The sequence below is a fragment of the Arachis stenosperma genome, chromosome 7 (genome assembly GCF_014773155.1).
Source record: "Arachis stenosperma cultivar V10309 chromosome 7, arast.V10309.gnm1.PFL2, whole genome shotgun sequence".
Lineage (NCBI taxonomy): Eukaryota > Viridiplantae > Streptophyta > Magnoliopsida > Fabales > Fabaceae > Arachis > Arachis stenosperma.
The window spans coordinates 11298916-11316428 of record NC_080383.1 but is presented as its reverse complement, the minus strand read 5'-3'; the positions used below and the strand labels follow the sequence as shown (position 1 = coordinate 11316428).

Sequence of the window (17513 nt, the reverse complement as noted above, 5' to 3'; positions counted from 1 at the left end):
AGTGATTGTATCTGCCTTATGTATTATTTGATTAACTCGAATGATTATGGATGTTGATTTGGCTGAATTGTTGTGCGGCTTGTGAAATGTAATGTTTGAAGTTGATTCTTTAAAGATTTGAAATCTGAGTTTAATCCGTTGAGGATTGATTTGATTTGAGTAAATTATTTTGATGATTTGAAAAGTCGAATGTACCTTTGAATTTAGCCCGGTTCATTTAATTGATTTGGTTTTGGACAAGTGATTTGTTATTGAACCGTTTCTTTAAGGCTTTGGAAATGAGTTATATTGATTGATATTGAGTTGACTTTGAAATGATTTCCTTGAGATACGCCGCTGAGGCGATTGTTGGATTCAGCTTGCTTTAGATTGATTTTTGGTTTTGAGCTGTTGAAAAGGAATGAGAAATGGTTTAGTTGGGACCCGAACCGGGTGGCAAAAGTCCAAATTTTAGGGGAGGTGCTGCCGAAATTTCTACAAAATCCTACACTTGTTTGTAAGGTTATTTAAAAAGGGTTGGATTTGAGAAATTGTGTTATTTGATTTATTAAAAGGCTATTTATGTTTTCAAGCTTAATTTATTTGATGAACCTTATACATTGAGTTCGGCTTATTTAGAACTGAACTATTTTTACCGTTTGAATCACTGAAGGAAAGAATGATACTTTAATATTGATTTCAATATAAAAAGGAGTTTTTAGTGATTTTTAAAGGAACCTAGACTTTTGATTGAGAAATTAATTTTGAGGCATTTTGGAAGAGTTGGAAAAATGGATTCCAAAAAGAAACCTGAAAGTGGTTTGATTTGAATGAACCGGTTCCGTTTCAAATGAGTTGATTTTTGGACCGGGTTGGAACTTGTGATTTTGTATGATCGGTTTTATAATAAATTCAGTTTTATTTACTTGAACCGAGGATTTATGATTTTAAGAGTTTCAATGAATTTTAAGGAATTTATATAAGTTGACCTTCCCTAAAGACTTGGGACTCTGGCAAGAAACTTTTGTTATAAAATCCCATTGTTGGATGGGTGATTTTGAATGTTCCCAAAATGAATCTTTAACTTTCCATGATTTTGGAAGTTTTGGAAAGAGAATGCCGAGAGTGGCTTTGTTTTAAAAAGGGAACTCACTTTGAGTAAATTTGGCTTATGAGCCAGAGATGATTTGAGAAATGAGATCTTTAAAGTCAAGGCTGAAAAGAGTTGAAATTTGATTTCAAAGTGAAATGGCTTGAGAAAAGTGATTTATGGCTTAAATGCCGATTTTATGAATTTGATGATGTTGAATATGGAAGTGCAATTTTGTTATGGGCCGGAAAGGCTGTGTATGATTATGAATATTGGCTGGTTTTGGATTGAACCGTGAGTCGGAATATTTGTGTATGATATTGTTTTATGGCTGACTGCCGAATGAGTTGTGGGCCGTATGGCTGACTATGAATTATGAATTTAAGCCGGATGGCTGAGATGGATGTTGATCCATGGTTGGAACTGAATGAATATGCTTGAGATACCTGGGTAGTAGCAAGGGTTGTGGTTTGTCCCACTTGCTCCGGGTCAGAGATTGTGATACCTGGGTAGTAGCAAGGGTTGTGGTTTGTCCCACTTGCTCCAGGTTAGAGACTGTGACGCCTGGGTAGTAGCGGTAGTAGTGGTGATTCCACTCGCTCCAGGTTGAGCTGTTAAACACCCGCCTGGGTAGTAGCCGCAGTAGTGGTTATTCCACTGGCTCTGGGTTGAGCGGGTAGTAGCAAGGGGGTTATAGCTCAAACTTACTTGCTCCGCGATGGGTGTTTCTGTCCATGGTTAGCTACCAGGACGTGTCGGGTTGGCTATATAACCGACAGATGATATCATCAGCCACTAGGGACAGGCATGCATCATATGCATCTATGTGACATTGTTTGGGTATGCATATTGTACTTGGTTTGCCTATGTGATTAACTGCTAATTGTTCTACTTGCAATAACTGTTTGTTTGTGTTTGCATCTTCCTACTTGTGTTTGCATCTGGAACTCTGTTGGATTGTGGTGGATTGGTTGTGGTTGGATTGTTTGGGCCTAGGGCCGTGGTTGAATGAGATGGACCGATGGTTGATTTCGGTTTTGTGGTTCTGGTTTGGAATAAGATATGAAAGGTTATTTTGGTTCAGTATATATAAACCTTTTTGAAATGCTTTGATGTTTTGAGAATTGAACAGTTCCTCTTCCAGAAAAGATTTCTGACTTTATTTTATTGTAAACTGTTGTTTTTGAAAAGAGGCATAAGATGGTTATTAATCACTGGTACGGTTTATCTTCATGTATCCTATTACAGTAATTCCCAAAAACCCTCTACTGAGAACCTTTTCGAGGATGATGTTCTCACCCCTTACATTTTTCTCCTTTCAGGATATGGGCGCAGAAGTTACGAAGAATTTATTTAGTTATTGTTGTGATGTTCTGTATTGCTTTGGATTATTAGTTATTGTACCCTCGCCTTTATCTTGATATATTCTATAAGAGGGATAGGAATTGTATTGGTTAATGTCTGTAATATTATTTATATATATGTATGTATATATATGGATGTACTCTTTATGAGTTTTCGTAAGTTGTATGGTTTCTTTGGATGTACGTTATCGAACGAAAGTATTTTTTGGGAACGGTATTTGCGGTTTAAAGTTTTAAACAGGCTCATATTTTAGTATTAAATAGTAAAAGTGTCGTCGTAATGTCCGAGCTATCAGAGTCGCGCAGCCGGAAGCGTGAGCTTTGGTAGTTAGGGTGTTACAAATATAGAACCTGGAATGAAGATGAATTGAACTAAACTAATAGAAATCCTAAAATCCTAAATCCTAAGAGAGAGGAGAGAACCTCTCTCTCTAAAAACTACATCTAATCCTAAAATCGTGAATTATGAGAGCATGATCATGAATGGATGCATTCCCCCACTTTATAACCTCTAATCTATGTTTTCCGGGCCGAAAACTAGGTCAAAAATAGCCCAGAAATCGCCCCCTGCGTATTCTGGTACGTTCAGGTCGCGGGCAAGTGACGCGGAGGCGTCGCCCACGCGGCCGCGCGGATTGAAGTTCGCAGATGCGACGCGTCCGCGTGGATCACGCGTTCGTGTCGCCTAGCGTCAGGGCAACTATGACATATTATATATCAAATCGAAGCCCTGGACGTTAGCTTTCCAACGCAACAGAAACCGCGTCGTTTGGACCTCTGTAGCTAAAGTTATAGCCGTTTGAGTGCGAAGAGGTCAGGCTGGATAGCTTAGCAGTTTCTCCAACTTCTTGTATTCCTTCCATTTTTGCATTCTTCCTTTCCATCCTCTGAGCCATTCCTACCCTATAATATCTGAAAACACTTAACACACATATCAAGGCATCTAATGGTAATAAGAGAGGATTAAACATAGGGAACTTAAGGCCAAAGAAGCATGTTTTCAATCAAAGCACATAATTAGGAAAGCAAATATAAAACCATGCAAATAGTATGAATAAGTGGGTAAAGAGTTGATAAAATCTACTCAATTAAGCACAAGATAAACCATAAAATAGTGGTTTATCAAAGACACATGTACATAAAAAGAAAATGGTCTTTTGACCTGTTAAAGTGGGCATGGAAAACCCGCTCCTCAGAGTTAGGAGCCTCTAAAGTGTAATTTTCCTCAGCCTCCTTTCTAGCACAAATCTGGTACTTAAGTCGGAAATTCTCTAGGAGTTTTTTATCCATCACCGACACGTCCCCTAAAACGGTGGTATCTACCCAATCTAAATTCTTTGGTAAGTTGGATGGCATGATTTGTACTATAAATCGAGACATATAGAATATACATATATTAGGAAAAACTACTAAGCCGTGTAAAAATTACTACAAGTCGGACAACACAGTGCTACAAGTCAATTCATCTTCAACAAAAGCACAAAACATCTTATCCATTCACAATAGTAAAGTATGGCTCTAATACAAATGATTTCAAAATGGCACTATTATCAGAAACAACAACAACGCTATTTAGAGGCAAGGTAAACCCCAAAACTACACACGTTGCAATAAAGATTTATCAAAAACATCAAGCTTGCAGATGTTAAAAACATTTTTATATACACCTCAGGCAAGCACACCAAGACTCAATCAAGAACATTAAAAGCTATATTGCAGAAGTTCCAAAAACCACATTTTATAAAAATAGCAAACCATAACTACCAAATATCTCTAACTCAACAAAATCTTTATAAAGACTCAGAAATATTCCAGAAACTCAGATACATCTATAATCACCTACATAAACAATGAAAAACTAATGAAGGGAAAGGAAGCACCAACCTTGATGATGATCAGAAGAAAGGGAAATCACGTGCATATCACATTAATAGCCCTGAAGAAAAGTTGCCTTAAGAAATTGTAAGAAACAAAACAACGATGACCTCCAAGGGAAAATGAGGGAACTCTGGCACACATTCAGTGAAGAGAAATGGTGGAAGTGTGGAGAAGCTTATACGAAGACTATAGGCAAATGGAACGAAAAACAAGAAGGAGAAGAGCCAAGGTTATATAGCTACAAGTAGGGGTAAACTGGTAATTTAATCCTATTCTAAATTACTTTAAATGACGTGTGCGGTTACCAAGGTAATCAAAAAGACGTGTGAACGGTTATGGAATACAAAATATGACGTCACATCAATTTCAAAATTGCGTCGAGTTTCCTGACTTGTTCCCCCAAATCACATCAAGAATCCAGGTGATCGATCTACTCGACAATCAAAGAACAACTTGATTCAATGCTTGAGCCCTACTTACAAAAACTCGACCTCAAGCAAAGGCACTATTCATACCTTGGCCACAACTCAAAGCTAGGTCGAAAATGACTAAAGCCCACTTCATAGTCCAAAGCCACTCTTCCTATGTGTCCGACCTCATTTGTCTGACTTAGTATGCAGAATCTTAACTGCACCTACAAATATACTCATATATTCAAATATGACATCTCAACAACCCTTAGATTAGGGAGAATAACCACCCACTATTATAAGTAGATAAGTTACAAAAAATAACAACTTATCTTTTCTACTATATAAATACCTCATCAAACTCAAGTATTGCTCAACTCTAATTTACTAAAAAACTTACCTAAAACTCTTACTAACTTAACCATTGGAGTCCCTTATAAGTACCACTATTAAGCTCTCTGAAGAATTCGGACAACATCACTCGTTGGAGGAGATGTTGGAACATTCCATCCAAAAAGAGCTTGGACTTCACGTTGAACCCAAATCACATTAATTTCAAGTAAGTCGTAGAACAAGTTTATAATTAATGAAAGCTTTTTTCTAATTATGAAAGTCTAGAATATTGAAATTTTTATTTAGGAATTAATGAAATTATTTTTATATTTACAAAAGTTTATGAAAAATGATTTAATTATAATTTTTATTTATCAAAGTTTAGAATAGTAATAAATTTTTATATAAATAAACTAATATTTGGATTTTTTTTCACACAAATTATCTTTCATAAGTAAAAAACTCATTTGATTGATTCATAAATAAATATACATTAATCTAAAATTTCACTGATAGAAATATTTCTTTTAATTTCTTTTGGAGCTATTTACTATTGAAAAGTTAATTAACTGATGACTATTATTGCTACTTAGAGTTTTTAAGAAAAAAAAAACTTCGAATTTGGATTAAGTCAAAATCAAACCTATTTGACGATGAGTTGGAAAAATGTATCAATTTACAAATTAAGTATTCGAATAAGGGCGTTATTTTGATAAAGACGTTTAAAATATTTTTTTAAAGATGTTTTTTAATAATTAAAATTTAATACATATAATCGATTAAATCGTGTTATTTTTGTCAAAATTAGGCCAGACAAATTAATTTGACCGAAAAATAGTGAATCAAATTTTGAATCGGTCTAAATTATTTTTTTTATAAAAAATGTCTACAATATCCCTGTTATAGAAAATGACTAAAATAATTTTATTATATATATTAATTTTAAAAATCATAAATTCTAGCCGTTTTCTTCTCTGTTGTCGTAGGGTTAGGATTTAGAGTTTTCAATATATATATATATATATATATATATATATATATATATATAAGAGTATTTTAGTTATTTTTTATAATACGGATATTGTAGTTATTTTTATAAAAAATATTAATTTAGACTTATTCAAAATTTAATTTATTAATTTTTTGGCTAAACTGATCTGTCCAGTCTAATTTTAATAAAAATAACACAGTTTAATTGAGTATATGTGTTAAATTTTAATTTTTAAAAAACATCTTTAAAAAAAGACATTTTTGACATCTTTATCTAAATGGCTCCCTTCGAATAAACTTGGGTGTACATTAAGAAACAAAATGTGATTAACAGGTTAAAAAATCATAACCACATTATGGTTAACCAATTTAACAAAATAATTTTAAAAATTATATCCATATTTTTTAAATTAGTTAATTAAAACCAAATTTAAAAAATCAATTATTAACCGATTAACTAAAATCAAATTTAAAACCTTAATTTCAATTTTTTAAATTAAAAAAATCAATTTAAAAAAATGATTTTTTTTTATAAAAAAATTGATTTTTATCCAAAAATTGGTTTTTTTGTCCAAAAACCTGTTTTTTATTCAAAAATTGGTTTTATTTTTTCAAAAATCAGTTATTTTTAATTTTTTTTAACCGATTAATAATTAATTTTATCATATAAAAACTATTTTGATTAATTAACTAAGGTTAAATTTTTGGTTAACCAAAAAACTTTAGTTTTGGATTAACCAGCCTTAGAATAAATTCTATTAATTAGATAATTTTTTTCATTAAAAAAATATGAATGCTAAATCGAAGGCAGTCATTAAAAAAATAAAAATAAAATCGGCAAAAGAAAAGTAAAGGGGGTGGTTTAACAATAGAGTGAAATATTAGTTTGAAAAAAGGCAAGCATAGAAATATAAGTAATTAAGTAATTGTTCACTTTGAAAATTTCATTTGGTTGCAAATATTATTTATAAAGTTTATGCAATTTTATTTTATTTCATTTTAATTTTATCTAAATGAAATGGCATGGTTTGTTATGTTATTCTTCGTCAATATGTTGGTCCTTTTTATTGTTTGCCATAATATTTAATTTGAATGTGATAAAATCCAAAATCATTTTTCATGATAATGCATTACCATTTTATCCCTTTTTTCTTTTTGGTGTAGCATAACCATTTTATCTTTTTTTTTTTTTGGACGTGTTACCGTTTTATCTTTGAACAACGTACTAAATGTAATCAGATTATATACGTAACTCAGAAAAAAAAGATAAATTTACATGTACCAAAAACTTAACAACCATATGGAGTCAAGTAAGATAGTGGATGGCCAATGTTAGACTAAAGCCCGAAACAAAAACATCAGGCTCATATTCTTTGCTAATTGCTAACTTGTTAACTGGCAATTTCGTAAACCAAAAAAAAAAAAAAAACCTGGCACTTTCTATTAAGTAGTTCGCTCTGCGTGCGTGTTTACAAGACACCGAACATTAAAAGGATTTTTTATTTTAATAAATAAAATAAATATAATGATTACCAAAATAAATAATTTAAAAAATATTTATTAATTTAAATTCTCCAATCTTATCTCGTTTATCATGTAAACGAGATACATAGACAACGGTAGCAGCTATAAAAGGATGTGTAATCTTTAGTATTCTTCATAAATTTTTTCTATCCCTTTTCTGTCTCGTATTTCTCACGAAAACAAGGAATCAATGGCCAGTAATAGTCCATACATAGTTGTGCTTGTTTATCCCAATTGTCATATAAGAAATGGCGACAACGGGGTGACATTTGATTGTGAGGATCCGATATTGTTTTGCACTCAGTGTGTGAATACGTTGTTGGATTTGAAAAGTTTGACATTGAGCAAGCTCGGGGTACAGAAGTGAGGGAGATCGGAAGGGTGGCGTATAGGTTGCTGGCACCCATGGATAACGGAGTCTTCCGATTTCGACTATTCCGACTTCAAAGGGACGAGCATGTGCCACTGATGTTCGACATTCATGGGAGAATCATTGTGGAGCAGGTAATGGAGCTTTCCGCTGGGGTAGGACATAGTGGTGGTGGGAGTTCCGTACACTCGACCTATGTACAGGACGACCGACCTCTCGCACCACCGCCTATTCATGTCGCCATTCCAATGGATGAGGCAGAGGAGGACAAGGAGGAGTCGGACGATGATTACGTGGCGGACAGTGCAGACAGCGACTCGTCCGATGGTGGGAATGAGGATGAATGTGTTCCGAAGACACCTGTCCAGACTGTGGCGCGCCATGTCCTACCTCCACCTCACCCAATTCCGGCACTATCGACAGTGTATAAATGACTATCACTATCAGAATAACAAACATCTAAACTCATATAAGTTTCGAACATTAATACACCATTCATACCTGTCAAGATTCATCGGAGTGCCTTGCACTTGCTGCTCCCCATTGAACTTCCGTTTTCCCGATCAACGTGGTGAAACCGTACAATATTGAGCACACTAGCGGGACGGCTGACAACCACGTCCCCCACTCCTCCTCGTCACGGAACCATGGCGGGCACAAAGCCTGCATCGCAGGGTCATCGTAGACTCTCCATGCAAACTGAATTGAAGATTTACCGACATAATTAATCACATGATATCTATGTAAATATAAAAAAATTAATGTAAAACTATACATAACCTCATAAAATCATAATATATTATATTTCATGGCTTACCTCGTCGAATCGTAACCAATCGATCGAAACTCTCCAATGCAGGACCCTGGCCTGATGCTGATCCGTACTCTACTACTGCAATCCAACCAACCTGACAGGTCCCAAGAAGATATATACAGTTCGTTAAGTAACATCCTATATGAGGTGACAACAATATATAATGGAAATACATAAATAAACAGTTGCTACCTTGCAGCCAGCGGATACTGGTAGATTCCTCTATCTGGTGGACACCACTGAGAAAATCTCTGATAAATTCAACTCTTCAACAGCGGAGTGCAACCGGCGATGTCCGTGATGCCTCGTTGTGCCGCCGAACAAAGTGACTGGTACGTCTAGGCCAGCACAGCCGATCACCAGGAAAGTGCCCTACACTCCCCGAAGTCCCGGAGAAGTGGTAGCCAACGTATGTGCACTAGGTTGTTGGACTTGTCTATCATCAAATACCCTCCGATAAGTAACATAATATAGCACCTAGCGTACTGTCGGAGGGTCTTCGGGTCGTCTGTTCGGGGCATCTGGTGGACATGATCCCGCAGCCACACGAGCTTCAGTGTGAAAGACTCCTTCCTCTGCGCAGCCTGCTGTGCCGCCACCGGAGGCCTAGCACCAAGCAACTGCTCCACCATAGCCCATGTCTCCGTGCCGTACGACCTATCGAAGTCACGAAGGCACCCTCCAAAGCGGTTACCATGTGCGCGTAGGTCTAGGTGGTACGCCACGTCCTGTAGGGTGATAGTGACCTAACCCCACGGGAGATGAAACGTGTGCGTCTCCGAACGCCGTAACTCCACGAGTGCCGAAATCAGGAAATTGTCAAAAGTGAAGTCCCTGAGTGGCACCGTGTCGCCAAATCTGGCCTCAGCCAAATACGGGACGATGGCATCGGATGGAGGAAGGGTATGGCTCACTCGCGTGAGACAGTAGAAGGCGAGACCTCTGAAGAATAAAACAAATCAACCTTATAAACAGATGATCATAAATTTATGCACATTACTGAATTCTTTCTTTTTTTTTTTAGTAATTAAATCACCTTAACGTGATACACAGCAAATATTTCTATCTAACTTACAGTTACTTCTACTTAAGAACATACTTCCATGTTTCTAGCCTATACATGTCTCTAAATTACATATGCCAGAAAGCTTTCCTAATTAGAACGTTATAAATACTAACAACCTACCACAAGAAAAACAGAGTTCCTTCTAGAGACCTATCAGTAAACCATTTAACTACGTTCTTGTCACTTCAGGACTACTCTAACAATGGCCACATACTTAGATTAAACAAAAAGAACGCAACTAACCTCGAAGTCGGCCGCCCCAACGTAATGCGACATCTCGTTCAGCTTGTTGATGTCTCTGTCATTCCCAGCTTGGCACGTCATCACCGTATCAATCTAAAATAGAATAGAAAAGGATCAAAAAAAGGAAGAAAGAGATTAACTAAGTCAAATTGGGACTCAAGCTATAAACAACTTCTACTTATAGGTGTAAACAGGACTTATCTCATGTAAACGAGATACATGAAATGTCATATCGTTTACACTATAAACGAGATAAGACAGAAATTTAAATCTATAAATATTTTTTAAATTATTTATTTTAGTAATTATTACATTTATTTTATTTGTTAAAATAAAAAATTCATCATTAAAATATGAATATAAAAATACAAAATTATGTTTAACCAATAAAATATAATCACAAACATTGTACTTTAAAATACTAAATCTATTTTATATTCTTTTAATAGAAGAAACAAAAAAATACTCTAAAAAAATACACCTTAATTTTTTTTCATCATTCATATCAATCTTCTATAATTATATTTTTATCATTATATTTATTTCTAAATTTCTTTTATAAAAAATGAGAATTATTTTTTTATAATTTATGTTTTTATATTTAATTTTCTCGCTAAATAAATATAAAAATATTAATTTTAATATCTCTATCCTTTTTGTCATGTTTTTAGTATTCTGCCTTATTCTATTTTCTGTAACCAACTGCAACCTTTGAAAATACTAGTAGACGTCACTTGGTGTTGAGTGAGACAGTGAGACGGACTCACTTACCACATAATTGTGAGCTTCTCTTTCAATTCAACTAACACTTCAAAATAGTCTCCAGCCTACGTTATTACCACTAGTTAGCTCTATACAATACAAGTTCTGAGCATCAAAGTTCAAACTGGTTCTTTACAATAATTCAATAAAGGACAGGAGTTATTATCATCACATTTCTCTCTTTGCTTGTTACCCTTTTTACTTGTGCATTTACGGCAAAGCTTCCCATGTGTATACATGAGACAATTCAGGTCAAATTTAAGTTCATTTGGGATCCTTTCGTTTAGATGAAGATATGTCTTGTTTCTGTCAGCAGCAGCTGGCACCCAACCAATTGTTTTTGCTATCTCAAAAATCTGCATAAATATTCAACTGTGTTAGGAATAGAAAAACGAATTCATGTTCTGTAAAAAGAATGATTAAGTCATAATACTTACGTGAGTGTCAACGGGAAAATCATCTAGCTGAAGATTGAACATCAACACACAAGCCACCTATTATCAATTCCATACTTTAGCAAACACAACATAAACCAGTAATGGAAGACACATCTGTGTTTGATCGAATCCTACTCCCTCTGTTCCTTTTGTATCTATTGCTGTTACCTTTTGGTGCGTTATTTGAACAATGTATCTTAATGGGTTGACTCCAGACATGATTTATGACAAAATGCAATGGCATCATTTGAAACATATAGCTGATCCCACTTAGTGGGATAAGGCTTTGTTATTGGTTAACTGTTTGTTTAAGTTGAACAACATATCTTAATACAATTTGTATCAAAATCAATTGATTTAAAGATGTACCAAAATGTAACGGTGATAAACAAAAGGGAGTAGAGGGAGAAATTTTAGAATTTCAGCATGATAATACTAACTACTAGGAAGAAATGGAATCATCACTGTTATTAGCTTTCATGTTTTAAGAATTATTAGCACAATAAACTATTAAACACATACCATGAGAGGCAGTCATTATTTTTTTCTTGGTTGTAAAAAAGGAAGCAATTTCCATTACTATTACGAATCGAGGAGAATGAATGTGTATCCAATATATCCCCAAAACAGAAGTCTTTCTTAATTAAGACATGAATAGAAAATTCTCCTCCTATTGGTCAAAAGATTAATGAAGATAACAGTGTCATATAACATAAGCAATATGATGACAGAAAAGCTGATTATTTCCAAACCATATTCGGATAAGAAAATCCAACATGCATTAAAAAGGATGGTCAGAGCAAAATTTTAACCCTACAATATTGTGCTGTGATCAGTCACAGCAATTACAGAACACAAGATCCCAATAAAGACACATGCCCATCAGCCTCCTTTTCTAGTTGTTTTGTAATTAAGTTTTTCCTTAAAATATGTCAATCCATGTAGCTGACCGTACTTAGTCAAGACTCAGGACTTCACTACTATTCAAAAGTTGTTCCTAGAAGCCAATCTACCAAATGATCCCGAATCCCTATAACAAATGAATCTTGGTAGGACTGTAGGATAGAATATAAACTGCCTCCTCTATACCAAGCTCCTCTGTGTTAACAGATTGATCAAGTCCTATTCCATTTATTTAATCAAGCCAAATACCACACATTGTTAGAACAAAGTTTCTAATGCAATACACGGATGCAATCTTGCTCAAACTACCAGGAAATACTTCTAACTAAGATATGCTGCATTAATTAAAACATGTTCCTACAATATGCTGCATTGAGAAACATTAGCAATCAATAAGCTGAAAACAAAAGACAAAAGGGAAAAGAATATTTACAGTTTTGGGACCAATTCCCTTGAAAAGAGAGAGCTCAGCCTTAACTTCATCAATGGACAAGTCTCGCAAATACTCCAAGCACAACTTGCCTCTCTTCTCCAGCAAGCAACGCAACATGTTCTTAATACACGAAGCCTTTGTGGGTGCCAAACCCCCGCATCGAATCGCATTCTCCAACTCCTTCGAATCCGCACCAAGCACCTTCCACCCAAAAAAAAGAGGAACGAATTGGAACAGCAGATAAGTAATTTTATAACTACACTAAAAACCCCCAATGTGAATTATCAGGGCACAAATAGAAATGGAATTACGTACATGTTCCCAGGTGGGGAAGGATGATTTGAGGGAATCGAACGCCTTTTGGGAATTGGACTCGGTGGTGTTCTGAGAGAGCACTGTTCGGACCAAACCGTCGAGCACGGTTTCCGGCGGGATGGTGGCGGCGTGGTGGTGGTTGTCGTCAACGTGTTGTCGCTTGCGGTACTTGGCGAATTCGGGAGGGAAACCGTGGAGGGCTAAGAGGGTGTCTCGTAGGGAGAGGCATTCTTGTGGAGTGGGGCCACTGTGAGAAGAGTATGGATTCGTGGCGGTGGTGGCTGATTTAGAAGAAACACGAACTGATTTTGATTTTGGTTGCTGGTTAGGGAGGCGGTGGAGCTCCGCCTCCACTTGCAGCTGATGCTGCTTCCTCTTGAGGATCTTCTTTTTATCCATTCTTCTGTGTCACGCTTTAATCTTAGTTCGTCTCTTTCTAGTAAGCAATTAAGCAGGGTTAATAATCAAATTAATATATATAAAAATATTTTATAAAAGCTATTGTAAAATTATATATATATTTTTTCAATGCTGTTCATACCCTGGTCGAGGTGTCCGATCCGGGATGTTCGACAGACAAAGTGATCGACCTCTTTAGGTTAGGACAACCCGACCTCTTCCCAAAGAGCTCGGTCAAGTCCCCAGGAAAGCCCAGAGAAGGGCCCAAATAGAGGAACACGCTCCAAATCCTCCCAAGCCTACAGAGAGAAGGGCGGTTTCCTTGAAGATAAAATGACCTCACTTAAAGATAAGATAAGATAAGATAACTAACTTATCTTATCCACAGAAGGCCACATCTCACCATTATAAATACGCTGGAGCACCCAGGTATAACTCATACTCTGATTCTACTCAATACCTGTTTAATACCCTTGCTAACTTAAGCATCGGAGTCCCTTGCAGGTACCCCCCACCCTTCGGGGATAAAGGATCAGCTGCACTCTCAGTTCCACAAGTCGGACACACCAGCTCCGGCCGCTATACACCCGCCGGACACGTCGGCTCCGACCAGTATAGAAGATCTCGACCGAGATCGACCTACAGTTTCAGGTAACCCTCGGAACATTGGCGCCGTTGCCAGGGAACCTGGAAGTCATCCCAACACCATGGCGGACAACCATGACAACGACCACGACTCAGGTTTGGAAGATAGAATGCCACACAAGAACACGGATGATATACTTAAAGATACTCCGGAATCCAATGAAGACAAAAATTCATCAAATCCAGGGGCGATAGAAGCACTTCAAAATCGATTAAAGCAACTTGAGAAAGAAGCCCAACATCAACGCGAAAAAGAAGAGGATCTACGTCGGGAGATAAGGCAGTGCCAAGAATTAGAAAATAAGCTTATGAAACTCGAAGCTGATCTCAAAACTAAAGCTACTCGATCCACCCCAGAGGATAGCTCTCACAAAGATCAAGATCCATTCACCAGGGAAATTATGAAGACCAAAATCCCAAAAGATTTCAAACTTTCGGATATGACTCTGTATGACGGCACCTCGGACACCAACCACCATCTCAGCAACTTCAGAAGTAGAATGTACCTCACTGACGCCTCAGATGCAGTTCGCTGCAAAGCCTTTCCAACAACTCTTACCAAGACAGCCATTAGATGGTTCGACAACCTACCTCCAAAATCCATCTCAATTTTCGACGACCTGGCCAAAAAGTTCTTGGCCCGATTTTCCATACAAAAGGACAAAGCCAAACACGCACCCAGCCTACTAGGAATCAAGCAAGGAGATCGAGAGAGTCTTCGTAACTACATGGAAAGATTCAACAAAACATGCATGGACATACAAAGTCTACCAACAGAAGCTGCCATCATGGGCCTCATAAACGGCCTACGAGAAGGACCATTTAGCCAATCTATATCAAAGAAGTCCCCAGCATCCCTAGACGAAGTACAAGAACGGGCCCAGAAGTACATTAACATGGAGGAAAATTCTCGACTTGGGGAAGCCTCGAGGTTCGGTTCTGCTTACCGAGATAAAGATAAAGAATCCAAGAAGAAGGAAGATCGCTCCGGGGAAAAAATAAAAAAATATCATAACTACACCCCTGTTAGGGTATCCTTGGTAGACGTTTACAAAGAAGTCTGCCACACAGAAAAAATACCCCCAGCTCGGCCACTCAAAGGCAAAAGGGGGAGAGGAAATCGGAACGAATACTGTGAGTATCACCGAGTCCGAGGACATTCCACCAACGAATGCTTTGACTTGAAAAACGTCATAGAGAAATTAGTAAGGGAAGGAAAACTAGATCGGTTCCTGGCCAATCGGGACGAAGAACCAAGAAAAAGAAGAAGGGATGAAGATGTCGGACGATCTGAACGATCACTCCGCACACCGGAAAGACATGTCCACGTAATACACGGTGGATTTGTTGGAGGAGGAATCTCCAAATCATCCCACAAGTGACACTGGTGGACGAAATTGTGATCACATCAATGTAGTACTCTTTGTTATTGTATGGAATCATTATTATGGCTCTTTGCTATGTGTGGACACAACTCCGTTCAACTAACCAGCAAGTGTACTGGGTCATCCAAGTAATACCTTACGTGAGTAAGGGTCGATCCCACAGAGATTGTTGGAATGAAGCAAGCTATAGTCATCTTGTAAATCCCAGTCAGGTAGAGTCAAATGTAATTGGATTAGATATTTAAAAGATAAATAAAATAAAGGGATAGAAATACTTATGTAAATTAATAGTGGGAATTTCAGATAAGCGTATGGAGATACTGTGCCCTTTCTTTTTCTACTTTCCTACTTCTTCCTTCAATCCCTCTTACTCCTTTCCATGGCAAGCTGTATGTAGGGCATCACTGTTGTCAATGGCTACATCCCATCCTCTCAGTGAAAAAGGTCCAAATGCTCTGTCACAGCACGGCTAATCATCTGTCGGTTCTCAATCAGGTTGGAATAGAATCCCTTGATTCTTTTGCGTCTGTCACTAACGCCCAGCCTTCAGGAGTTTGAAGCTCGTCACAGTCATTCAATCCCGGAATCCTACTCAGAATACCACAGACAAGGTTAGACCTTCCGGATTCCCATGAATGCCGCCATCAATTCTAGCTTATACCACGAAGATTCTGATTAAGGAATCCAAGAGATATGCGCCCGGCCTAAGGTAGAACGGAAGTGGTTGTCAGTCACGCGCGTTCATAGGTGAGAATGATGATGAGTGTCACGGATCATCACATTCATCAAGTTGAAGTGCAACGAATATCTTAGAATAGGAATAAATGAAATTTATAGGAAAAGAGTAGTAATTGTATTAAAGCTTGAGGTACAGCAGAGCTCCACACCCTTAATCTATGGTGTGTAGAAACTCCACCGTTGAAAATACATAAGTGAAAGGTTCAGGCATGGCCGAATGGCCAGCCCCCATGATCTGAGAACTAATCGTCCCAAGATGTCTAATACACTAGTAAAAAGTTCTATTTATAATAAATTAGCTACTAGGGTTTACAGAAGTAAGTAATTGATGCATAAATCCACTTCCGGGGCCCACTTGGTGTATGTTTGGGCTGAGCTTGATCTATCCACGAGCTGAGGCTTCTATTGGAGTTGAACGCTGATGTGTGGAAAACGATCCAACACAAAACTCACCGGCAAGTGTACCGGGTCGCATCAAGTAATAATAACTCACATGAGTGAGGTCGATCCCACAGGGATTGAAGGATTGAGCAATTTTAGTTTAGTGGGTGATTTAGTCAAGCGAATCAAGTTTTGGTTGAGTGATTTGTGTTTAACAAGATGTAAATGACAGTAAATGTAAAGGGGGAAGGGAGAAGTGCAGTAAATTAAAGAACAGGAAAGTAAATTTGCAGAAAGTTAAAGAACAAGAAAATAAATGGCTGAAACTTAAAGTGCAAGAAACTTAAATTGCAGTAACTTAGATGGCAAGAAAGATAAATTGCTTGAATGTAAAATGGGTTTGAGGAATGGGATTGCAGAATCTAAACCAAGAGAAAGTAAATTGCAACAATTAGGAGAGCAAAAATTGAATCAGAAGCAATAAGCATTCAAACAGAAAGGAAAATAAAATGCAGCAAGGTTCACAGAAGAACCCAAGTGAATTTTGATCTCAGGACTCAAGGGCTTAGGTAGCAGAGCCTAAAACCCAATTTCCTTCCCAGATCCGAATTATCTAAGCAATTGACAGAAAATTAAAGAAGAAGCAATAGAAGAACAGAAATTAAATTGAATTATGCAGAAAACAAATTGAAAAGAGTTTGAATGGGAATTGAGACAGAATTTCCTCAATTTCTCACACCCAAAACTCAAAGCAAGAAAATTAGAAGTGCCTAGGCAAGAATGAGGAAGAAGAGAGATCAATTCTCCTCCCCAATTCTCAGAGATCTCAGTCAAGTCACCAAGAACAAGTGCCAAAGCTCCAAAGAAAAGTAAAATTCAAAAGTGAAGGTAAAAATGCCAAAGTAAAAGTTCAAAGGTTCAAAAGTCCTAATTACATCAAACTAGCTTCTATTTATACACTTTCTATTCTTAGATATTGGGATTTGGATGGGCTTTTGAGTTGGTGAAGAAATGAATTCAATTGGATTTTTAATTGAATTTTCGGCCCATGAAA

At 36.9% G+C, this 17513-nt stretch overlaps 1 protein-coding gene across 2 annotated transcripts; it reads right to left on the bottom strand.

Annotated features, from left to right (window-relative positions):
- Nucleotides 1-7485: 7485 nt before the first annotated feature.
- Nucleotides 7486-13337, bottom strand: LOC130940237 (putative DNA glycosylase At3g47830). 2 transcript variants are annotated; one of them, XR_009070256.1, is made up of 9 exons: nt 12912-13337; nt 12597-12797; nt 11261-11317; nt 10833-11179; nt 10062-10154; nt 8945-9694; nt 8756-8846; nt 8440-8637; nt 7486-8351 (listed from the first exon to the last, which is right to left on the bottom strand). XR_009070256.1 is itself a non-coding variant. In XM_057868326.1 (4 exons), the coding sequence occupies exons 1-4, from the start codon at nt 13308-13310 to the stop codon at nt 10943-10945; spliced, it is 894 nt and encodes a 297-aa protein (XP_057724309.1). In that variant the 5' UTR covers nt 13311-13337; the 3' UTR covers nt 10692-10942. The 2 variants fall into 2 exon arrangements, 1 of the variants encoding a protein (XP_057724309.1); XM_057868326.1 differs by lacking the exons at nt 7486-8351; nt 8440-8637; nt 8756-8846; nt 8945-9694; nt 10062-10154 and having other exon boundaries at nt 10692-11179.
- Between the last annotated feature and the right edge of the window lie 4176 nt (nt 13338-17513).

What these genes read in the sequence shown, in the direction of transcription:
- LOC130940237 (XM_057868326.1), bottom strand. Translation starts at nt 13,310, where the DNA reads ATGGATAAAAAGAAGATCCTCAAGAGGAAGCAGCATCAGCTGCAAGTG. An exon ending in AGGGAATTGGTCCCAAAACT is followed by an intron (nt 11,318 to 12,596) that starts GTAAATATTCTT and finishes AATTGATAATAG; the next exon opens with GTGGCTTGTGTGTTGATGTT. An exon ending in ATTTTCCCGTTGACACTCAC is followed by an intron (nt 11,180 to 11,260) that starts GTAAGTATTATG and finishes ATATTTATGCAG; the next exon opens with ATTTTTGAGATAGCAAAAAC.